Source organism: Oncorhynchus gorbuscha, unplaced genomic scaffold (genome assembly GCF_021184085.1).
Source record: "Oncorhynchus gorbuscha isolate QuinsamMale2020 ecotype Even-year unplaced genomic scaffold, OgorEven_v1.0 Un_scaffold_655, whole genome shotgun sequence".
Taxonomy (NCBI): domain Eukaryota; kingdom Metazoa; phylum Chordata; class Actinopteri; order Salmoniformes; family Salmonidae; genus Oncorhynchus; species Oncorhynchus gorbuscha.
The window spans coordinates 151,910-177,446 of NW_025745754.1; the positions used below are offsets into that span (position 1 = coordinate 151,910).

Consider the following 25,537-nt stretch of genomic DNA (forward strand, 5'->3'; position numbering starts at 1 on the left):
TATCTACCTCTAGACACTACTATTGATCTGGGACTGTGTTATATCTACCTCTAGACACTACTATTGATCTGGGACTGTGTTATATCTACCTCTAGACAATACTATTGATCTGGGACTGTGTTATATCTACCTCTAGACACTACTATTGATCTGGGACTGTGTTATATCTACCTCTAGACACTACTATTGATCTGGGACTGTGTCATATCTACCTCTAGACACTACTACTACTATTGATCTGGGACTGTGTCATATCTACCTCTAGACACTACTATTGATCTGGGACTGTGTCATATCTACCTCTAGACACTACTATTGATCTGGGACTGTGTTATATCTACCTCTAGACACTACTATTGATCTGGGACTGTGTCATATCTACCTCTAGACTCTACTATTGATCTGGGACTGTGTCATATCTACCTCTAGACACTACTATTGATCTGGGACTGTGTTATATCTACCTCTAGACACTACTACTACTATTGATCTGGGACTGTGTTATATCTACCTCTAGACACTACTATTGATCTGGGACTGTGTTATATCTACCTCTAGACACTACTATTGATCTGGGACTGTGTTGTATATCTACCTCTAGACACTACTATTGATCTGGGACTGTGTTATATCTACCTCTAGACACTACTATTGATCTGGGACTGTGTCATATCTACCTCTAGACACTACTATTGATCTGGGACTGTGTTATATCTACCTCTAGACACTACTATTGATCTGGGACTGTGTTATATCTACCTCTAGACATCTACTATTGATCTGGGACTGTGTTATATCTACCTCTAGACACTACTATTGATCTGGGACTGTGTTATATCTACCTCTAGACAACTACTATTGATCTGGGACTGTGTTATATCTACCTCTAGACACTACTATTGATCTGGGACTGTGTTATATCTACCTCTAGACACTACTATTGATCTGGGACTGTGTTATATCTACCTCTAGACATCTACTATTGATCTGGGACTGTGTTTATATCACCTCCTAAGAACTCTACTATTGATCTGGGACTGTGTTTATATCTACCTCCCTAGAGCCACTACTATTGAGTCTGGGACTGTATTATATCTACCTCTAGACAATACTATTGATCTGGGGACTGTGTCATATCTACCTCTAGGCACTACTATTGATCTGAGACTGTGTTATATCTACCTCCAGACGGCAATACTTTATTGATCTGGGACTGTGTCATATCTACCTCTAGACACTACTACTATTGATCTGGGACTTTGTGTCATATCTACCTCTAGACAATACTATTAATCTGGGACTGTCATATCTACCTCTAGACACTACTATTGATCTGAGACTGTGTTATATCTACCTCTAGACACTACTATTGATCTGGGACTGTATTTATATCTACCTCTAGACTCTACTATTGATCTGGGACTGTGTTATATCTACCTCTAGACACTACTATTGATCTGGGACTGTGTTATATCTACCTCTAGACACTACTACTACTATTGATCTGGGACTGTGTCATATCTACCTCTAGACACTACTATTGATCTGGGACTGTGTTATATCTACCTCAAGACACTACTATTGATCTGGGACTGTGTTATATCTACCTCTAGACACTACTATTGATCTGGGACTGTGTTATATCTACCTCTAGAACCAATACTATTGATCTGGGACTGTGTTATATTCACCTCTAGATACTACTACTACTATTGATCTGGGACTGTGTCATATCTACCTCTAGACACTACTATTGATCTGGGACTGTGTTATATCTGCCTCTAGGGACTACTACTATTGATCTGGGACTGTGTCATATCTACCTCTAGACACTACTATTGATCTGGGACTGTGTCATATCTACTCTAGACACTACTATTGATCTGGGACTGTGTTATATCTACCTCTAGACACACTTACTATTGATCTGGGACTGTTATATCCACCTCTAGACACTACTATTGATCTAGGACTGTGTTATATCTACCTCTAGACAATACTATTGATCTGGGACTGTGGTATATCTACCTCTAGACACTACTATTGATCTGGGACTGTGTGTCATATCTACCTCTAGACAATACTATTGATCTGAGACTGTGTTATATCTACCTCTAGACTCTACTATTGATCTGGGACTGTGTTATATCTACCTCTAGACACTACTATTGATCTGGGACTGTGTTATAATATCTACCTCTGGAACACCTACTATTGATCTGGGACTGTGTTATATCTACCTCTAGACTCCTGTCATATCTGAGTCTTGAGGACTCTACTACTGATCTAAGTCATCTGCCTCTAGACACTACTATTGATCTGGGACTGTGTTATATCTACCTCTAGACACTACTATGATCTGGGACTGTGTTATATCTACCTCTAGACACTACTATTGATCTGGGACTGTGTTATATCTACTCTAGACACCTACTACTTGATCTGGGACTGTGTTATATCTACCTCTAGACACTACTATTGATCTGGGACTGTGTTATATCTACCTCTAGACACTACTATTGATCTGGGACTGTGTTATATCTACCTCTAGACAATACTATTGATCTAGGACTGTTTGTCTACCTCTACCACTCTATTGATCTGGGACAATATCCTCTAGACAGTCTACTATTGATCTGGGACTGTGTTATATCTACCTCTAGACACTACTATTGATCTGGGACTGTGTTATATCTACCTCTAGACACTACTATTGATCTGGGACTGTGTTATATCTACCTCTAGACACTACTATTGATCTGGGACTGTGTTATATCTACCTCTAGACACTACTATTGATCTGGGACTGTGTCATATCTACCTCTAGACACTACTATTGATCTGGGACTGTGTTATATCTACCTCTAGACACTACTATTGATCTGGGACTGTGTTATATCTACCTCTAGACACTACTATTGATCTGGGACTGTGTTATATCTACCTCAAGACCTACTATTGATCTGGGACTGTGTTATATCTACCTCTAGACACACTTTACTATTGATCTGGGACTGTGTCATATCTACCTCTAGACACTACTATTGATCTGGGACTGTGTTATATCTACCTCTAGACACTACTACTACTATTGATCTGGGACTGTGTCATATCTACCTCTAGGACCACTACTATTGATCTGGGACTGTGTTATATCCTCTAGACACTACTATTGATCTGGGACTGTGTTATATCTACTAGACACTACTATTGATCTGGGACTGTGTTATATCTACCTCTAAACACTCTGTTGATCTGGGACTGTGTTATATCTACCTCTAGACAATACTATTGATCTGGGACTGGGCATATCTATATAGACACTACTATTGATCTTAACCTTATCTACCTCTAGACAACTACTATTGATCTGAGACTGTGTTATATCTACCTCTAGACACTACTATTGATCTGGGACTGTGTTATATCTACCTCTAGACAATACTATTGATCTGGGACTGTGTTATATCTACCTCTAGACACTACTATTGATCTGGGACTGTGTCATATCTACCTCTAGACAATACTATTGATCTGGGACTGTGTTATATCTACCTCTAGACACTACTATTGATCTGGGACTGTGTTATATCTACCTCTAGACACTACTATTGATCTGGGACTGTGTCATATCTACCTCTAGACACTACTACTACTATTGATCTGGGACTGTGTTATATCTACCTCTAGACACTACTATTGATCTGGGACTGTGTCATATCTACCTCTAGACAATACTATTGATCTGGGACTGTGTTATATCTACCTCTAGACAATACTATTGATCTGGGACTGTGTCATATCTACCTCTAGACACTACTATTGATCTGGGACTGTGTTATATCTACCTCTAGGACTCTACTATTGATCTGAGACTGTGTTATATCTACCTCTAGGACACTACTATTGATCTGGGACTGTGTTATATCTACCTCTAGACTCTACTATTGATCTGGGACTGTGTTATATCTACCTCTAGACACTACTATTGATCTGGGACTGTGTTATATCTACCTCTAGACAATACTATTGATCTGGGACTGTGTCATATCTACCTCTAGACACTACTATTGATCTGAGACTGTGTTATATCTACCTCTAGACAATACTATTGATCTGGGACTGTGTCATATCTACCTCTAGACACTACTACTATTGATCTGGGACTGTGTCATATCTACCTCTAGACAATACTATTAATCTGGGACTGTGTCATATCTACCTCTAGACACTACTATTGATCTGAGACTGTGTTATATCTACCTCTAGACACTACTATTGATCTGGGACTGTGTTATATCTACCTCTAGACTCTACTATTGATCTGGGACTGTGTTATATCTACCTCTAGACACTACTATTGATCTGGGACTGTGTTATATCTACCTCTAGACACTACTACTACTATTGATCTGGGACTGTGTCATATCTACCTCTAGACACTACTATTGATCTGGGACTGTGTTATATCTACCTCTAGACACTACTATTGATCTGGGACTGTGTTATATCTACCTCTAGACACTACTATTGATCTGGGACTGTGTTATATCTACCTCTAGACAATACTATTGATCTGGGACTGTGTTATATTCACCTCTAGACACTACTACTACTATTGATCTGGGACTGTGTCATATCTACCTCTAGACACTACTATTGATCTGGGACTGTGTTATATCTACCTCTAGACACTACTACTACTATTGATCTGGGACTGTGTCATATCTACCTCTAGACACTACTATTGATCTGGGACTGTGTCATATCTACCTCTAGACACTACTATTGATCTGGGACTGTGTTATATCTACCTCTAGACACTACTATTGATCTGGGACTGTGTTATATCTACCTCTAGACACTACTATTGATCTGGGACTGTGTTATATCTACCTCTAGACAATACTATTGATCTGGGACTGTGTTATATCTACCTCTAGACACTACTATTGATCTGGGACTGTGTCATATCTACCTCTAGACAATACTATTGATCTGAGACTGTGTTATATCTACCTCTAGACACTACTATTGATCTGGGACTGTGTTATATCTACCTCTAGACAATACTATTGATCTGGGACTGTGTTATATCTACCTCTAGACACTACTACTATTGATCTGGGACTGTGTCATATCTACCTCTAGACAATACTATTAATCTGGGACTGTGTCATATCTACTACTATTGATCTGAGAGACACTAGACACTACTATTGATCTGGGACTGTGTTATATCTACCTCTAGACTCTACTATTGATCTGGGACTGTGTTATATCTACCTCTAGACTCTACTATTGATCTGGGACTGTGTCATATCTACCTCTAGACACTACTACTACTATTGATCTGAGACTGTGTTATATCTACCTCTAGACACTACTACTACTATTGATCTGGGACTGTGTTATATCTACCTCTAGACACTACTATTGATCTGGGACTGTGTTATATCTACCTCTAGACACTACTATTGATCTGGGACTGTGTTATATCTACCTCTAGACAATACTATTGATCTGGGACTGTGTCATATCTACCTCTAGACACTACTATTGATCTGAGACTGTGTTATATCTACCTCTAGACAATACTATTGATCTGGGACTGTGTCATATCTACCTCTAGACACTACTACTATTGATCTGGGACTGTGTCATATCTACCTCTAGACAATACTATTAATCTGGGACTGTGTCATATCTACCTCTAGACACTACTATTGATCTGAGACTGTGTTATATCTACCTCTAGACACTACTATTGATCTGGGACTGTGTTATATCTACCTCTAGACTCTACTATTGATCTGGGACTGTGTTATATCTACCTCTAGACACTACTATTGATCTGGGACTGTGTTATATCTACCTCTAGACACTACTACTACTATTGATCTGGGACTGTGTCATATCTACCTCTAGACACTACTATTGATCTGGGACTGTGTTATATCTACCTCTAGACACTACTATTGATCTGGGACTGTGTTATATCTACCTCTAGACACTACTATTGATCTGGGACTGTGTTATATCTACCTCAAGACAATACTATTGATCTGGGACTGTGTTATATCTACCTCTAGACACTACTACTACTATTGATCTGGGACTGTGTCATATCTACCTCTAGACACTACTATTGATCTGGGACTGTGTTATATCTACCTCTAGACACTACTACTACTATTGATCTGGGACTGTGTCATATCTACCTCTAGACAATACTATTGATCTGGGACTGTGTTATATCTACCTCTAGACAATACTATTGATCTGGGACTGTGTCATATCTACCTCTAGACACTACTATTGATCTGGGACTGTGTTATATCTACCTCTAGACTCTACTATTGATCTGAGACTGTGTTATATCTACCTCTAGACACTACTATTGATCTGGGACTGTGTTATATCTACCTCTAGACTCTACTATTGATCTGGGACTGTGTTATATCTACCTCTAGACACTACTATTGATCTGGGACTGTGTTATATCTACCTCTAGACAATACTATTGATCTGGGACTGTGTCATATCTACCTCTAGACACTACTATTGATCTGAGACTGTGTTATATCTACCTCTAGACAATACTATTGATCTGGGACTGTGTCATATCTACCTCTAGACACTACTACTATTGATCTGTGTCATATCTATCTAGACAATACTATTAATCTGGGACTGTGTCATATCTACCTCTAGACACTACTATTGATCTGGGACTGTGTTATATATCTAGACACTACTATTGATCTGGGAGTTATATCTACCTCTAGACTCTACTATTGATCTGGGACTGTGTTATATCTACCTCTAGACACTACTATTGATCTGGGACTGTGTTATATCTACCTCTAGACACTACTACTACTATTGATCTGGGACTGTGTCATATCTACCTCTAGACACTACTATTGATCTGGGACTGTGTTATATCTACCTCTAGACACTACTATTGATCTGGGACTGTGTTATATCTACCTCTAGACACTACTATTGATCTGGGACTGTGTTATATCTACCTCTAGACAATACTATTGATCTGGGACTGTGTTATATTCACCTCTAGACACTACTACTACTATTGATCTGGGACTGTGTCATATCTACCTCTAGACACTACTATTGATCTGGGACTGTGTTATATCTACCTCTAGACACTACTACTACTATTGATCTGGGACTGTGTCATATCTACCTCTAGACACTACTATTGATCTGGGACTGTGTCATATCTACCTCTAGACACTACTATTGATCTGGGACTGTGTTATATCTACCTCTAGACACTACTATTGATCTGGGACTGTGTTATATCTACCTCTAGACACTACTATTGATCTGGGACTGTGTTATATCTACCTCTAGACAATACTATTGATCTGGGACTGTGTTATATCTACCTCTAGACACTACTATTGATCTGGGACTGTGTCATATCTACCTCTAGACAATACTATTGATCTGAGACTGTGTTATATCTACCTCTAGACTCTACTATTGATCTGGGACTGTGTTATATCTACCTCTAGACACTACTATTGATCTGGGACTGTGTTATATCTACCTCTAGACACTACTACTACTATTGATCTGGGACTGTGTTATATCTACCTCTAGACTCTACTATTGATCTGAGACTGTGTCATATCTACCTCTAGACTCTACTACTGATCTGGGACTGTGTCATATCTACCTCTAGACACTACTATTGATCTGGGACTGTGTTATATCTACCTCTAGACACTACTATTGATCTGGGACTGTGTTATATCTACCTCTAGACACTACTATTGATCTGGGACTGTGTCATATCTACCTCTAGACACTACTACTACTATTGATCTGGGACTGTGTTATATCTACCTCTAGACACTACTATTGATCTGGGACTGTGTTATATCTACCTCTAGACAATACTATTGATCTGGGACTGTGTTATATCTACCTCTAGACAATACTATTGATCTGGGACTGTGTCATATCTACCTCTAGACACTACTATTGATCTGGGACTGTGTTATATCTACCTCTAGACTCTACTATTGATCTGGGACTGTGTTATATCTACCTCTAGACACTACTATTGATCTGGGACTGTGTTATATCTACCTCTAGACACTACTATTGATCTGGGACTGTGTTATATCTACCTCTAGACACTACTATTGATCTGGGACTGTGTTATATCTACCTCTAGACACTACTACTACTATTGATCTGGGACTGTGTCATATCTACCTCTAGACACTACTATTGATCTGGGACTGTGTTATATCTACCTCTAGACACTACTATTGATCTGGGACTGTGTTATATCTACCTCTAGACACTACTATTGATCTGGGACTGTGTTATATCTACCTCAAGACAATACTATTGATCTGGGACTGTGTTATATCTACCTCTAGACACTACTACTACTATTGATCTGGGACTGTGTCATATCTACCTCTAGACACTACTATTGATCTGGGACTGTGTTATATCTACCTCTAGACACTACTACTACTATTGATCTGGGACTGTGTCATATCTACCTCTAGACACTACTATTGATCTGGGACTGTGTTATATCTACCTCTAGACACTACTATTGATCTGGGACTGTGTTATATCTACCTCTAGACACTACTATTGATCTGGGACTGTGTTATATCTACCTCTAGACACTACTATTGATCTGGGACTGTGTTATATCTACCTCTAGACAATACTATTGATCTGGGACTGTGTTATATCTACCTCTAGACACTACTATTGATCTGGGACTGTGTCATATCTACCTCTAGACAATACTATTGATCTGAGACTGTGTTATATCTACCTCTAGACTCTACTATTGATCTGGGACTGTGTTATATCTACCTCTAGACACTACTATTGATCTGGGACTGTGTTATATCTACCTCTAGACACTACTACTACTATTGATCTGGGACTGTGTTATATCTACCTCTAGACACTACTATTGATCTGGGACTGTGTTATATCTACCTCTAGACACTACTATTGATCTGGGACTGTGTTATATCTACCTCTAGACACTACTATTGATCTGGGACTGTGTCATATCTACCTCTAGACACTACTACTACTATTGATCTGGGACTGTGTTATATCTACCTCTAGACACTACTATTGATCTGGGACTGTGTCATATCTACCTCTAGACAATACTATTGATCTGGGACTGTGTTATATCTACCTCTAGACAATACTATTGATCTGGGACTGTGTCATATCTACCTCTAGACACTACTATTGATCTGGGACTGTGTTATATCTACCTCTAGACTCTACTATTGATCTGAGACTGTGTTATATCTACCTCTAGACACTACTATTGATCTGGGACTGTGTTATATCTACCTCTAGACTCTACTATTGATCTGGGACTGTGTTATATCTACCTCTAGACACTACTATTGATCTGGGACTGTGTTATATCTACCTCTAGACAATACTATTGATCTGGGACTGTGTCATATCTACCTCTAGACACTACTATTGATCTGAGACTGTGTTATATCTACCTCTAGACAATACTATTGATCTGGGACTGTGTCATATCTACCTCTAGACACTACTACTATTGATCTGGGACTGTGTCATATCTACCTCTAGACAATACTATTAATCTGGGACTGTGTCATATCTACCTCTAGACACTACTATTGATCTGAGACTGTGTTATATCTACCTCTAGACACTACTATTGATCTGGGACTGTGTTATATCTACCTCTAGACTCTACTATTGATCTGGGACTGTGTTATATCTACCTCTAGACACTACTATTGATCTGGGACTGTGTTATATCTACCTCTAGACACTACTACTACTATTGATCTGGGACTGTGTCATATCTACCTCTAGACACTACTATTGATCTGGGACTGTGTTATATCTACCTCTAGACACTACTATTGATCTGGGACTGTGTTATATCTACCTCTAGACAATACTATTGATCTGGGACTGTGTTATATTCACCTCTAGACACTACTACTACTATTGATCTGGGACTGTGTCATATCTACCTCTAGACACTACTATTGATCTGGGACTGTGTTATATCTACCTCTAGACACTACTACTACTATTGATCTGGGACTGTGTCATATCTACCTCTAGACACTACTATTGATCTGGGACTGTGTCATATCTACCTCTAGACACTACTATTGATCTGGGACTGTGTTATATCTACCTCTAGACACTACTATTGATCTGGGACTGTGTTATATCTACCTCTAGACACTACTATTGATCTGGGACTGTGTTATATCTACCTCTAGACAATACTATTGATCTGGGACTGTGTTATATCTACCTCTAGACACTACTATTGATCTGGGACTGTGTCATATCTACCTCTAGACAATACTATTGATCTGAGACTGTGTTATATCTACCTCTAGACTCTACTATTGATCTGGGACTGTGTTATATCTACCTCTAGACACTACTATTGATCTGGGACTGTGTTATATCTACCTCTAGACACTACTACTACTATTGATCTGGGACTGTGTTATATCTACCTCTAGACTCTACTATTGATCTGAGACTGTGTCATATCTACCTCTAGACTCTACTACTGATCTGGGACTGTGTCATATCTACCTCTAGACACTACTATTGATCTGGGACTGTGTTATATCTACCTCTAGACACTACTATTGATCTGGGACTGTGTTATATCTACCTCTAGACACTACTATTGATCTGGGACTGTGTTATATCTACCTCTAGACACTACTATTGATCTGGGACTGTGTCATATCTACCTCTAGACACTACTACTACTATTGATCTGGGACTGTGTTATATCTACCTCTAGACACTACTATTGATCTGGGACTGTGTTATATCTACCTCTAGACAATACTATTGATCTGGGACTGTGTTATATCTACCTCTAGACAATACTATTGATCTGGGACTGTGTCATATCTACCTCTAGACACTACTATTGATCTGGGACTGTGTTATATCTACCTCTAGACTCTACTATTGATCTGGGACTATGTTATATCTACCTCTAGACACTACTATTGATCTGGGACTGTGTTATATCTACCTCTAGACACTACTATTGATCTGGGACTGTGTCATATCTACCTCGAGACTCTACTATTGATCTGGGACTGTGTTATATCTACCTCTAGACACTACTATTGATCTGGGACTGTGTTATATCTACCTCTAGACACTACTATTGATCTGAGACTGTGTTATATCTACCTCTAGATAATACTACTACTATTGATCTGGGACTGTGTCATATCTACCTCTAGACACTACTATTGATCTGGGACTGTGTTATATCTACCTCTAGACACTACTATTGATCTGGGACTGTGTTATATCTACCTCTAGACTCTACTATTGATCTGGGACTGTGTTATATCTACCTCTAGACACTACTATTGATCTGGGACTGTATGTGTTAAGCGTCTCAGAGTAGGAGTTCTGATCTCGGATCAGGTCCTCCCTGTAGGTATAATCTTATTCACTGTTGTGTACAAGGCAAAACTGATCCTAAAATCAGCACTCCCACTCTGAGTCACTTGATACGTAGTGAATCCTTTCTAACACTAAAATGTAGTTGGTGACGTTGTCCTCTCACCGTCGTCTCCTATGAAGTCTTCATGTATTAGCGGCATGTCCAACCGTATTCTCTTCAGACACGTCTGAGAAAACACAACATTCAGACCACTTCCACTAACACCACCACACCTCCAGATGTTGGTTAGAACAACAACATTCAGACCTTATGACTTCCACTGACACCACCACACCTCCAGATGTTGGTTAGAACAACAACATTCAGACCTTATGACTTCCACTAACACCACCACACCTCCAGATGTTGGTTAGAACAACAACATTCAGACCTTACGACTTCCACTGACACCACACCTCCAGATGTTGGTTAGAATAACAAGGGCCTGTCAGTCTGACCTGGATGTTGGTTATAACAACAAGGGCCTGGTTAGAACAACAAGGGCCTGTCAGTCTGACCTGGGTGTTGGTTATAACAACACGGGCCTGGTTATAACAACAAGGGCCTGTCAGTCTGACCTGGATGTTGGTTATAACAACAAGGGCCTGGTTATAACAACAAGGGCCTGTCAGTCTGACCTGGGTGTTGGTTATAACAACAAGGGCCTGGTTATAACAACAAGGGCCTGTCAGTCTGACCTGGATGTTGGTTATAACAACAAGGGCCTGGTTATAACAACAAGGGCCTGTCAGTCTGACCTGGATGTTGGTTATCACAACAAAGGCCTGTCAGTCTGACCTGCATGTTGGTTATAACAACAAGGGCCTGGTTATAACAACAAGGGCCTGTCAGTCTGACCTGGATGTTGGTTATAACAACAAGGGCCTGTCAGTCTGACCTGGGTGTTGGTTATAACAACAAGGGCCTGGTTAGAACAACAAGGGCCTGTCAGTCTGACCTGCATGTTGGTTATCACAACAAGGGCCTGTCAGTCTGACCTGGGTGTTGGTTATCACAACAAGGGCCTGTCAGTCTGACCTGGGTGTTGGTTATAACAACAAGGGCCTGGTTATAACAACAAGGGCCTGTCAGTCTGACCTGCATGTTGGTTATAACAACAAGGGCCTGTCAGTCTGACCTAGGTGTTGGTTATAACAACAAGGGCCTGTCAGTCTGACCTGCATGTTGGTTATAACAACAAGGGCCTGGTTATAACAACAAGGGCCTGTCAGTCTGACCTGGACTTCTTTCTTGCTGCCCAGTGTCTCCAGTTTGTCTATGAAGTCTTCAAACTGTAGTTTGGGGTACAGCCTGTGAGCCCAGTTCTCCATCCTCTGCATCAGCACCCGCAAGTCCTCAGCCTGGTGGAAAACACACACACATCACACCCTTTGGCTGCTTTGGGAGTCAACTGGATAACCTTTCGGCAATCATCTTTCACTTTGAGTAAAAAAAACAGACAAAACAGACCCATCTGCCCAACAAGAGACACAATACTTGAATCTGCTGTTAGCCTTTATAATAATAATAATAATATATGCCATTTAGCAGACGCTTTTATCCAAAGCAAGCGCCATGCTCTACCAACTGAGCTACAGAAGGACCATACCCTCCTTTACCTCGTGTCCTTTGCCTTTGAAATGAACGTTGTCAAACAGGTTGCGAAGAGCCGGAAGTCCTCTTTCTGATATCAGCCTGGAGTAAAACACGTGAACAAAAACACCGGCTATTGAACTGCCACACATCAAACAGGTCTGCAATGTTGCTGCAAAGACAAAGAGAATCAACAATGACTTGATCATCAAAACCTTTGTGGGTTCTGTTCTGTTACAGTCCGTCGGTTGTAACAGAACAGGGACAATATGCCAAAACCAGACATCGATTTTCATGGTCGGGCATAAATGAGCATTTGGATTAGGAAAGTTCTCTCTCTCATGACCTGTACAAGCTATAATGTTGAATAAAATTATATTTGAACTAACTTTACCGGTTGTGTGTGTGGTTGGTCCTTTTGCAGGTAGGAACGTGAGACAATGACTATGTTTACATCGTTTTTAAATATTTGATATTATTTATTGATATTAAACTGATTGTGTCAGAAGGTCGAGTACGGCATGAGTCATGTAAACACCTTACTCTGCATCTTAAATCGGCGTGAGGTCATAATTGAAGTAAACATACGCCAATTAAAACACCTGCTTTTCTGAGCAGTCTTTCAAATGATTAGGACGTGTAAAACACCTTAAATCGGCGTCCCAGTGGTGTGTTTGATCTGCACCTGTGCTGACACCAGCCGAGAGCCTCTCTCTTTAGTGAAGTGGTGTGTTTGATCTGCACCTGTGCTGACACCAGCCGAGAGCCTCCCTCTTTAATGAAGTGGTGTGTTTGATCTGCACCTGTGCTGATACCAGCCGAGAGCCTCCCTCTTTAGTGAAGTGGTGTGTTTGATCTGCACCTGTGCTGACACCAGCCGAGAGCCTCCCTCTTTAGTGAAGTGGTGTGTTTGATCTGCGCCTGTGCTGGCCCCAGCCGAGAGCCTCCCTCTTTAGTGAAGTGGTGTGTTTGATCTGCACCTGTGCTGACACCAGCCGAGAGCCTCCCTTTTGTTCCAGTGGTGTGTTTGATCTGCACCTGTGCTGGCCCCAGCCGAGAGCCTCCCTCTTTAGTGAAGTGGTGTGTTTGATCTGCACCTGTGCTGACACCAGCCGAGAGCCTCCCAGTTGTTCCAGTGGTCTATTTGATCTGTGCCTGTTCTGACACCAACCGAGAGCCTCCCTCTTTAGTGAAGTGAGTTAGGAACAACTGAATATACTGGGTTTTAGAAGTAGTTCTCAAGTACAAACTTTATAATGTCCCAACTCAGAATCAAATATGCATGTTCGCTGTGGTAGAATGTTAATTTAGACTGGTGATGTTCTGCATTTATCAGAGAGGCGTCAGGGAGCCTTTTCAGACGTCTCCGTGGAAACAGGGTCATTAGGGAAATCCTCCTTCTTACAAAGCATGTAAACATTTTTAAATTGAACCATTATAATTTGAATATCCATAATAAATCACATTATCGTGTGCATGTAACCGTACTCAGTATATCCACAGGAATGTAGAATTACACAACTATTCAAATCTCTCTGATTTGGTCCTGCCGTACATACCTACACGTACGCTACGGTCACAAGACGCAGGCCTCTAATTGTCCCTAGAATTTCTAAGCAAACAGCTGGAGGCAGGGGTTATATCCTTCCTGTTTGGCCCTGTCCGGGGTGTCCTCGGATGGGGCCACAGTGTCTCCTGACCCCTCCTGTCTCAGCCTCCAGTATTTATGCTGCAGTAGTTTATGTGTCGGGGGGCTAGGGTCAGTTTGTTATATCTGGAGTACTTCTCCTGTCCTATTCGGTGTCCTGTGTGAATCTAAGTGAGCGTTCTCTAATTCTCTCCTCTCTTTCTTTCTCTCTCTCGGAGGACCTGAGCCCTAGGACCATGCCCCAGGACTACCTGACATGATGACTCCTTGCTGTCCCCAGTCCACCTGGCCGTGCTGCTGCTCCAGTTTCAACTGTTCTGCCTTATTATTATTGGACCATGCTGGTCATTTATGAACATTTGAACATCTTGGCCATGTTCTGTTATAATCTCCACCCGGCACAGCCAGAAGAGGACTGGCCACCCCACATAGCCTGGTTCCTCTCTAGGTTTCTTCCTAGGTTTTGGCCTTTCTAAGGAGTTTTTCCTAGCCACCGTGCTTCTACACCTGCATTGCTTGCTGTTTGGGGTTTTAGGCTGGGTTTCTGTACAGCACTTTGAGATATCAGCTGATGTACGAAGGGCTATATAAATACATTAGATTTGATTGGATTTGATTCAAATCGCTGGTTGTACGTTCATATTTCATCTGATGCATGCTCACAGGATACATGCAGGAGACACATGAACACTAGCCCAGCCTGTTGACATGGTTCTGCTACATGCACACTAGCCCAGCCTGTTCACATGGTTCTGCTACATGCACACTGGCCCAGCCGGTTGACATGGTTCTGCTACATGCACACTGGCCCAGCCTGTTGACATGGTTCTGCTACATGCACACTGGCCCAGCCTGTTGACATGGTTCTGCTACATGCACACTGGCCCAGCCTGTTGACATGGTTCTGCTACATGCACACTGGCCCAGCCTGTTGACATGGTTCTGCTACATGCACACTGGCCCAGCCTGTTGACATGGTTCTGCTACATGCACACTGGCCCAGCCTGTTGACATGGTTCTGCTACATGCACACTGGCCCAGCCTGTTCACATGGTTCTGCTACATGCAGACTGGCCCAGCCTGTTGACATGGTTCTGCTACATGCACACTGGCCCAGCCTGTTCACATGGTTCTGCTACATGCACACTGGCCCAGCCTGTTGACATGGTTCTGCTACATGCACACTGGCCCAGCCTGTTGACATGGTTCTGCTACATGCACACTGGCCCAGCCTGTTGACATGGTTCTGCTACATGCACACTGGCCCAGCCTGTTGACATGGTTCTGCTACATGCACACTGGCCCAGCCTGTTGACATGGTTCTGCTACATGCACACTGGCCCAGCCTGTTCACATGGTTCTGCTACATGCACACTGGCCCAGCCTGTTCACATGGTTGTGCTACATGCACACTGGCCCAGCCTGTTGACATGGCTCTGCTACATGCACACTGGCCCAGCCTGTTGACATGGTTCTGCTACATGCACACTGGCCCAGCCTGTTGACATGGTTCTGCTACATGCACACTGGCCCAGCCTGTTGACATGGTTCTGCTACATGCACACTGGCCCAGCCTGTTGACATGGTTCTGCTACATGCACACTGGCCCAGCCTGTTCACATGGTTCTGCTACATGCACACTAGCCCAGCCTGTTGACATGGTTCTGATACATGCACACTGACCCAGCCTGTTGACATGGTTCTGCTACATGCACACTGGCCCAGCCTGTTGACATGGTTCTGCTTCATGCACACTGGCCCAGCCTGTTGACATGGTTCTGCTACATGCACACTGGCCCAGCCTGTTCACATGGTTCTGCTACATGCACACTGGCCCAGCCTGTTCACATGGTTCTGCTACATGCACACTGGCCCAGCCTGTTCACATGGCTCTGCTACATGCTTCACGTGATAGAAATCTGAACACACTACCAGCGCTTTGATCAGTTGATGTAATTATTAACTTTCCTGTGAAATATATTATCTCACATTTCTACCATCAAAAGGACCAGCCACACAGACAACCAGTAAAGTACGTGACAATATCATTGTATTCAACATTCTGGCCTGTAGAGGTTCCTGATCCAAACGCTCATTGATGCCCGTCTCCAGGCTAATACACACGTACCTCTGAGAGTCCAGTTTGGGCTGTGGTCTCTTGACGCCTCTCCTCTTGGCAACAGGGACTTCGGCCAGCTTGGAGATCTCTCCTCCCTCCTCCCCTGAACAACATCAACAGCCATCCATGGAAAGTACATCTACCCATTATATTGTCTGTGATGTCAGTAAGCAGGAAGTCTCCCAGCTGTATTAATAATAATAATAATAATAATGATGTCATATCTATATCTACCCATTATATTGTCTGTGATGTCAGTAAGCAGGAAGTCTCCCAGCTGTGTATATAATAACAATAATAATAATAATAATAATGATGTCATATCTATATCTACCCATTATATTGTCTGTGATGTCAGTAAGCAGGAAGTCTCCCAGCTGTGTATATAATAATAATAATGATGATGACGTCATATCAGTCTACCTATAGACACACAGGTTTGTGTTGGGTATTGTGTGTCTCGTCTGGTCCCAGAGCATCATAAGCACGTCAGCAACCATGGCAGTCGGCAAAATAGCACAACCAGATCTGGAACCAGGCTAGGTACTGGTGAGCTACAGTTGTCATTGTCCTCACCTGTAAAAGGATCTCCTCCCTCTCCTGGTGAGAAGGGAGGGGGGAGAGGAGGAAAGGTCTCGTCATCCGTGTTGTCATAGTCAGGAATGTCAAACAAGCCATTCTCCATTGGATCGACCATGGTTCCTTTATCACTGGGCTCCTGCAGGGAAGAAGAGGGGGATTACATTTGACGTGTTATAGTCATGTTCAAGAGTACAGTGAAATGCCTTTCTTTACAACTCTTTTCCCAACAATGCAGTAATCAATATATAGCACTATAAAATATATAGTCGTCGGCTCTCCTGTCTCCCCCTACAGTCTTCGGCTCTCCTGTCTCCCCTCTACAGTCGTCGGCTCTCCGGCCTCCCTCTACAGTCGTCGGCTCTCCGGCCTCCCTCTACAGTCGTCGGCTCTCCGGCCTCCCTCTACAGTCGTCGGCTCTCCGGCCTCCCTCTACAGTCGTCGGCTCTCCGGCCTCCCTCTACAGTCGTCGGCTCTCCGGCCTCCCTCTACAGTCGTCGGCTCTCCGGCCTCCCTCTACAGTCGTCGGCTCTCCTGTCTCCCTCTACAGTCGTCGGCTCTCCTGTCTCCCTCTACAGTCGTCGGCTCTCCTGTCTCCCTCTACAGTCGTCGGCTCTCCTGTCTCCCTCTACAGTCGTCGGCTCTCCTGTCTCCCCTCTACAGTCGTCGGCTCTCCTGTCTCCCTCTACAGTCGTCGGCTCTCCTGTCTCCCTCTACAGTCGTCGGCTCTCCTGTCTCCCTCTACAGTCGTCGGCTCTCCTGTCTCCCCTCTACAGTCGTCGGCTCTCCTGTCTCCCCTCTACAGTCGTCAGCTCTACGGCCTCCCTCTACAGTCGTCAGCTCTCCTGTCTCTGTCTACATGTGTGTACTAGCTATAGTTAGCTACCGTTGTCCCCGTCACTTCCTTCTTCTGTGGGATTTATCGGCATCCAACATTATGGTGTATTACCGACACCTACTGTACTGGAGAGCCTCTGTCTACCAGAGTCATAGCTTTAAAATGGACAAATAGAAGAACAGGGATTCCTGCAGCAGTTTTGAACAGCTCTACATCTCTGGGTGCCTCAATCCGATGAACCTACACCTACTGTACTGGAGAGCCTCTGTCTACCAGAGTCATAGCTTTAAAATGAACAAATAGAAGAACAAACAGGGATTCCTGCAGCAGTTTTGAACAGCTCTACATCTCTGGGTGCCTCAATCCGATGAACCTACACCTCCACACAGGTGTTGGAGCATGGTATATGGCTAATTAGCACAGGTTGTTGCCTCGTCTTCCGTAGGCAAGCGCTGTAACACGGAGAAATGGCCGTGTGGGGTGTCAAATCGGAGGGTCTGCTGTCCGGACCTCTGGCAGTCTCTATGGGGGTGCCACAGGGTTCAATTCTTGGACCGACTCTCTTCTCTGTATACATCAATGAGGTCGCTCTTGCTGCTGGTGAGTCTCTGATCCACCTCTATGCAGACGACACCATTCTGTATACCTCTGGCCCTTCTTTGGACACTGTGTTAACAACCCTCCAGGCAAGCTTCAATGCCATACAACTCTCCTTCCGTAGCCTCCAATTGCTCTTAAATACAAGTAAAACTAAATCCATGCTCTTCAACCGATCGCTACCTGCACCTACCCGCCTGTCCAACATCACTACTCTGGACGGCTCTGATTTAGAATACGTGGACAACTACAAATACTTAGGTGTCTGGTTAGACTCTCCTTCCAGACCCATATCAAACATCTCCAATCCAAAGTTAAATCTAGAATTGGCTTCCTATTTCACAACAAAGTATCCTTCACTCATGCTGCCAAACATACCCTTGTAAAACTGACCATCCTACCAATCCTCGACTTTGGCGATGTCATTTACAAAATAGCCTCCAATACCCTACTCAACAAATTGGATGCAGTCTATCACAGTGCAATCCGTTTTGTCACCAAAGCCCCATATACTACCCACCACTGCGACCTGTACGCTTTCGTTGGCTGGCCCTCGCTTCATACTCCTCGCCAAACCCACTGGCTCCATGTCATCTACAAGACCCTGCTAGGTAAAGTCCCCCCTTATCTCAGCTCGCTGGTCACCATAGCATCTCCCACCTGTAGCACACGCTCCAGCAGGTATATCTCTCTAGTCACCCCCAAAACCAATTCTTTCTTTGGCCGCCTCTCCTTCCAGTTCTCTGCTGCCAATGACTGGAACGAACTACAAAAATCTCTGAAACTGGAAACACTTATCTCCCTCACTAGCTTTAAGCACCAACTGTCAGAGCATCTTACAGATTACTGCACCTGTACATAGCCCACCTATAATTTAGCCCAAACAACTACCTCTTTCCCAACTGTATTTAATTAATTTATTTATTTTGCTCCTTTGCACCCCATTATTTTTATTTCTACTTTGCACATTCTTCCATTGCAAAACTACCATTCCAGTGTTTTACTTGCTATATTGTATTTACTTTGCCACCGTGGCCTTTTTTGCCTTTACCTCCCTTCTCACCTCATTTGCTCACATCGTATATAGACTTGTTTATACTGTATTATTGACTGTATGTTTGTTTTACTCCATGTGTAACTCTGTGTCGTTGTATCTGTCGAACTGCTACGCTTTATCTTGGCCAGGTCGCAATTGTAAATGAGAACTTGTTCTCAACTTGCCTACCAGGTTAAATAAAGGTGAAATAAAAATAAATAAATAAACTAACAGGGCACGTATCAACTACATTTTGACACATATTTATCGCTGATATGAAAGATAAGGTCCTTTAAATTCATTCCAAAACAGCGACTCGTGTTAAATGTTCAAACTGAGCGTTGGGATCTTAAAACTCCCCCCTTGTAGTAGAAAACGCCTTCGTCCAATGACTTATGTGTAATGTATTGGAACAGGACTAAGATACATGTTGTAACACTGGTTTCTGCACCGGACTTACAGCCATTGACTTCTACTAGCTAAATGTTAGCTAAGAACTTACCGACTGGTTGGCTCACATTATATTAACTAACTTAGCCAAGGTAGCTAACTAGGTACAATATTAGCTACACACATCAAAGTGTGAGGGGAATCAACGTTTACAACACATATAAACAGACAGTCCTAACCCGAATAAAAAACCCGGGCTTCTAGATAGATTGGCTATCAGCTAACTTAATTTATCCAGCTTTCATGAGTAACCTGCTGTAGATATAGTGTAGTAGCTCGTTACCGCGCTATGCTAACCAGTTGTTGTTGTTTGTTGCGGGGAAACTGATAAAATTCAACAAATTAAGCGACATCCCATCAATGTGATGCGGGAAATATATCATAAGACAGTGTCGTCGTCGTTAGTATGTGGAGAATAACTATAGCCGGGGCACTTTACCTGGCAAATAAACAGTTGCTATTCCAGCGGCTCCTGTGTTATTTTTGTTCGTCCACTCTTGACTTCTGCCGGGTTTTTTTACAATGAACCAATCAACTGTTTGCTTCCTTGTACCAAGAGCCAATCATGTGTCGTCAAAACTATCCGTTCGTGTTGGGAATAGAAACGTTTTTTGGGGGGGGTTACACTGCCCTCTTCTGTATATGTCTGGAATGTTATGTAAGTGACTGTGTAATGGTAGTTTTGTTTTATTGATTTCCACCTTATTAGACATAGCTACCAAAGTAACTGCTTTTAATTAACAAACTGTTGGCCTATTCTAACTGTTTTGTTTCAATCAAAGCATACATTTTACCTAGTGGCGTGCCACATGAGAGTAATGCGACCATTCGCACAATCAACCTGAAATTACGTGGTGTTTTTGTTGTTGTCTTGGAGTAGCGTTATACTATGCTATTATATTCAATTCTGTTAATTAGAATACTAATTACGGAGAAGCTGCATTTCCCGAATTCTCTGGAACCCTCGTCCCTATAGCAACATATCTGAGCTTCTGCAGTGCAGAATGATCTACATTACACACATTCTCTGATCTACAGAGAATTACAGGCTACTCTGGTGAATGGTGTTGTTTAATAAAGTCAGATCAAATAACACATGGTCAAATGTTACCCTCCTCGCTCCTTCATATTCAAAAGTAACAGTCGGTATCTTGTGTGGCCACCAGCTGCATTAAGTACTGATGTGAGATGTTACCCCACCAAGGAACCTGCAAGTTCACAGACATTTCTGGGGGGAATGGCAATAGCCCTCACCCTCTGATCCAACAGGTCCCAGGCATGCTCAATGGGATTGAGATCTGGGATTTTCGCTGGCCATGGCAGAACACTGACATTCCTGTCTTGCAGGAAATCACACACAGAACGAGCAGTATGGCTGGTGGCATTGTCATGCTAGAGGGTCATGGCAGGATGAGCCTGCAGGAAGGGTACCACATGAGGGAGGAGGATGTCTTCCCTGTAAAGCACAGCGTTGAGATTGCCTGCAATGACAACAAGCTCTGCCCGATGATGCTGTGACACACCGCCCCAGACCATGACGGACCCTCCTCCTCCAAATCGATCCCGCTCCAGTGTAACGCTCATTTCTTTGACGATAAACACAAATCCGACCACCCCTGGTGAGACAAAACCGCTCCTCATCAGTGAAGAGTGCTGTCTTAGGCGTCTCACAGTACGGAAATTGCAATTTATTGCCCTGGCCACATCTGCAGTCCTCATGCCTCCTTGCAGCATGCTTAAGGCACGTTCATGCACATGAGCAGGGACTCTGGGCATCTTTCTTTTGGTGTTTTTCAGAGTCAGTAGAAAGGCCTCTTTAGTGTCCTACGATCTTATAACTGTGACCTTAATTGCCTACTGCCTGTATGCTTTTAGTGTCTTAACGACCGTTCTACAGGTGCATTTTCATTCATTGTTTATGGTTCATTGAACAAGCATGGGAAACAGTGTTTAAACCCTTTACAATGAACATCTGTGAAGTTATTTGGATTTTTACAAATTATCTTTGAAAGACAGGGTCCTGAAAAAGGGATGTTTCTTTTTTTGTTAAGTTTACATACCTGAGAGAAGCCTACCAATTTTACCCGACAGAAATGTGTCACCTGCTCTTGCTTTCCGTGGCTTGTTCTTTTCTAACTTTCACTATGAATGTTTTCCGATAAAACAGGGGTTTTAAAACTTTGTCCCCTCATAAACGTTATGTGGGCAAATTCATTCAGATCAATACTGTCTGTTTACTGTCACACCCTGACCATTGTTTGTTTTGTATGTTTCTGTGTTTTGTTTGGTCAGGGTGTGATCTGAGTGGGCATTCTATGTTGGATGTCTTGTTTGTCTGTTTCTGTGTTTGGCCTGCTATGGTTCTCAATCAGAGGCAGGTGTTTGTCATTGTCTCTGATTGGGAGCCATATTTAGGTAGCCTGTGTTGTGTTGGGTTTTGTGGGTGGTTGTCTCCTGTGTCAGTACCACACGGGACTGTGTTGGGTTTTGTGGGTGGTTGTCTCCTGTGTCAGTGTTTGTACCACACGGGACTGTGTTGGGTTTTGTGGGTGGTTGTCTCCTGTGTCAGTACCACACGGGACTGTGTTGGGTTTTGTGGGTGGTTGTCTCCTGTGTCAGTGTTTGTACCACACGGGACTGTGTCGGGTTTTGTAGTTTATTCATGGTTCATTATTAAAGACTCATGAATTATAACCACGCTGTATTTTGGTCCGCCTCTCCTTCCCAGGAAGAATCCCGTTACATTTACAGGTTTACATTTAGAAATCAGATTACAATATGATCATTTATATTATTATGCTGCAAGACTATGTTATCCTGCTGAGCAAAACGCCTACTCTTAAGGTTTCAATCCAAACTATAGTGTAGATACTGTATAGCCTATTATATAAGACTCTTCTTCTACTGAATTCTCTCTACAACACCTTGCAGCCTATAAGCAGTCAAACAGTTTCAAAACAGGTTGTACAATCTTTATTGCAATTTAATTCGATTTTCAAGATACAGATAATAATGCATGCTAACACTTCATTAACATGGAATAGCTATCGTTCCATTTTAAAATGTGTCCGGTGTCCAGGTTTGTATCTGTTGCAATATGTATATAAAAGAGATGAACTGTGGGTAATAAAAAATACAGCTATCATTGTCCACGCAGCAGGAACATGAGGAAGACAGCAGTGTTCTAGAAGCGTCCACGCAGCAGGAACATGAGGAAGACAGCAGTGTTCTAGAAGCGTCCACGCAGCAGGAACATGAGGAAGAGAGCAGTGTTCTAGAAGCGCAGCAGGAACATGAGGAAGAGAGCAGTGTTCAGCAGGAACATGAGGAAGAGAGCAGTGTTCTAGAAGCGTCCACGCAGCAGGAACATGAGGAAGACAGCAGTGTTCTAGAAGCGTCCACGCAGCAGGAACATGAGGAAGACAGCAGTGTTCCACGCAGCAGGAACATGAGGAAGACAGCAGTGTTCTAGAAGCCACGCAGCAGGAACATGAGGAAGACAGCAGTGTTCTAGAAGCGTCCACGCAGCAGGAACATGAGGAAGACAGCAGTGTTCTAGAAGCGTCTACGCAGCAGGAACATGAGGAAGACAGCAGCCAGGAGAATACAGAGAGTACACACTGTAGGAACCACGATCTCTGTTACCATCTCCATGTGGCTGGTCAACGGATCTGAAATAATCATTGAACACAATAAATAAATGAAATGTTTATTTAAAACCCTTACAGTAACTCGGTCTACACCCTAAACAGCAAACAGAGGCTCCGTCTTTATTTATTTATAATAACACATAGATGACACCACTTTGCACTACTAGCAGAAATGTACTCGGTGGCAAATAGCGAATAGTCCGATAAGTGCTAAATGAAACACAACTCAAATTCAACACTTTAAATGATTTGAAAAGTGAATGTATTTCCTACCCAGGTCTGCTACACACCAGTCAGTCAATCAAAAGAAGAAGTGATGAAGTCCTACGTAGGCCTACCTAAACTTCATCATGCACTGGCCAAACCTTTGGCATCCCTGCCTGTTCCTTACTGTCCTGCTGGGACTTTCTTCTAGCTGGAGGGGCAAACAAAGAAGAGTCCTGTTAGAGAATGTCTTCCCATGTAGTTTTGTAGTTCAACTTATTTGTAGTTCAACTTATTTGTAGTTCAACTATTTGTAGTTCAACTTATTTGTAGTTCAACTTATTTGTAGTTCAACTATTTGTAGTTCAACTATTTGTAGTTCAACTATTTGTAGTTCAACTATTTGTAGTTCAGCTGTTTGTAGTTCAACTGTTTGTAGTTCAACTGTTTGTAGTTCAACTTATTTGTAGTTCAACTTATTTGTAGTTCAACTATTTGTAGTTCAACTATTTGTAGTTCAACTATTTGTAGTTCAACTGTTTGTTGAAAAGTGCCAATTAGAGCCAGAATGTTCCTTTGTTTGCCCTGGCAGCCAGATTCAGCCCGATGTCCCTGCACGCTGAAGTTGTTGGAGCTGACTGACATACATTGTGTAAAATATTTTCATATAGTTCAAGTTTTAACGTATGTGCTTGATTTAGGTTGGAGTTGGCATTTTTGGGACTATTCTATTGAGTCCGTTATACTGGGGCTTACTAAATCAAGTCAATCGCAGCACAAGTATTGAAAAATCTTTGCCATGATGCCTTTGAGCCAGGTGTCTGGTGGTGTTGGGGTCTGGTGGTGTTGGGGTCTGGTGGTGTTGGGGGTCTGGTGGTGTTGGGGTCTGTCAGTGTTGGGGTCTGGTGGTGTTGGGGTCTGGTGGTGTTGGGGTCTGATGGTGTTGGGGTCTGGTGGTGTTGGGGTCTGTATGTGTTGGGGTCTGGTGGTGTTGGGGTCTGGTGGTGTTGGGGTCTGGTGGTGTTGGGGTCTGGTGGTGTTGGGGTCTGGTGGTGTTGGGGTCTGTATGTGTTGGGGTCTGGTGGTGTTGGGGTCTGGTGGTGTTGGGGTCTGGTGGTGTTGGGGTCTGGTGGTGTTGGGGTCTGTATGTGTTGGGGTCTGGTGGTGTTGGGGTCTGGTGGTGTTGGGGTCTGGTGGTGTTGGGGTCTGGTGGTGTTGGGGTCTGTATGTGTTGGGGTCTGGTGGTGTTGGGGTCTGGTGGTGTTGGGGTCTGGTGGTGTTGGGGTCTGTATGTGTTGG

At 42.9% G+C, this 25,537-nt stretch overlaps 2 protein-coding genes across 7 annotated transcripts in view; both read right to left on the reverse strand.

Moving 5' to 3' along the window:
• Positions 1-11,486: 11,486 nt before the first annotated feature.
• LOC124019699 (TIMELESS-interacting protein-like) lies at positions 11,487-20,960 on the reverse strand. Of its 2 annotated transcripts, none has more exons than XM_046335108.1 (6): positions 20,824-20,960; positions 17,461-17,602; positions 16,894-16,987; positions 13,144-13,219; positions 12,763-12,885; positions 11,487-11,711 (listed from the first exon to the last, which is right to left on the reverse strand). In XM_046335108.1, exons 2-6 carry the CDS (start codon positions 17,579-17,581, stop codon positions 11,616-11,618), a joined length of 510 nt encoding a protein of 169 aa, XP_046191064.1. In that variant the 5' UTR covers positions 17,582-17,602; positions 20,824-20,960; the 3' UTR covers positions 11,487-11,615. The 2 variants fall into 2 exon arrangements, with proteins under 2 accessions (XP_046191064.1, XP_046191065.1); XM_046335109.1 differs by lacking the exon at positions 11,487-11,711 and adding an exon at positions 11,720-12,662.
• Positions 20,961-23,698: 2,738 nt separating this feature from the next.
• The window catches only part of LOC124019692 (lactase-like protein), a 29,411-nt gene continuing 27,572 nt past the window's right edge, over positions 23,699-25,537 (reverse strand). For 3 of the 5 annotated variants that reach the window (XR_006835830.1, XR_006835832.1, XR_006835831.1), the window contains 2 exons: positions 23,875-24,055; positions 23,699-23,797 (listed from right to left, as the gene is read on the reverse strand). Coding sequence is in view for 2 of the 5 variants with exons in the window: in XM_046335100.1 (XP_046191056.1) it covers positions 23,940-24,055 (116 nt within the window). In the remaining 3 variants the exon portion in view is untranslated. Of the gene's footprint in view, positions 23,798-23,874; positions 24,056-24,372; positions 24,450-25,537 lie in introns of those variants that run through there. The other 2 variants (XM_046335100.1, XM_046335101.1) reach the window with 2 other exon arrangements.

Bases quoted from the DNA above. Each gene is read 5' to 3' on its own strand.
- LOC124019699 (XM_046335108.1), bottom strand. From the start codon at position 17,581: ATGGTCGATCCAATGGAGAATGGCTTGTTTGACATTCCTGACTATGAC. The intron at 12,886-13,143 runs GTAAAGGAGGGT...GTTTTCCACCAG, and splicing joins TCAAAGGCAAAGGACACGAG to GCTGAGGACTTGCGGGTGCT. The intron at 11,712-12,762 runs GTCAGACTGACA...GTGTTTTCTCAG, and splicing joins GCAGCAAGAAAGAAGTCCAG to ACGTGTCTGAAGAGAATACG.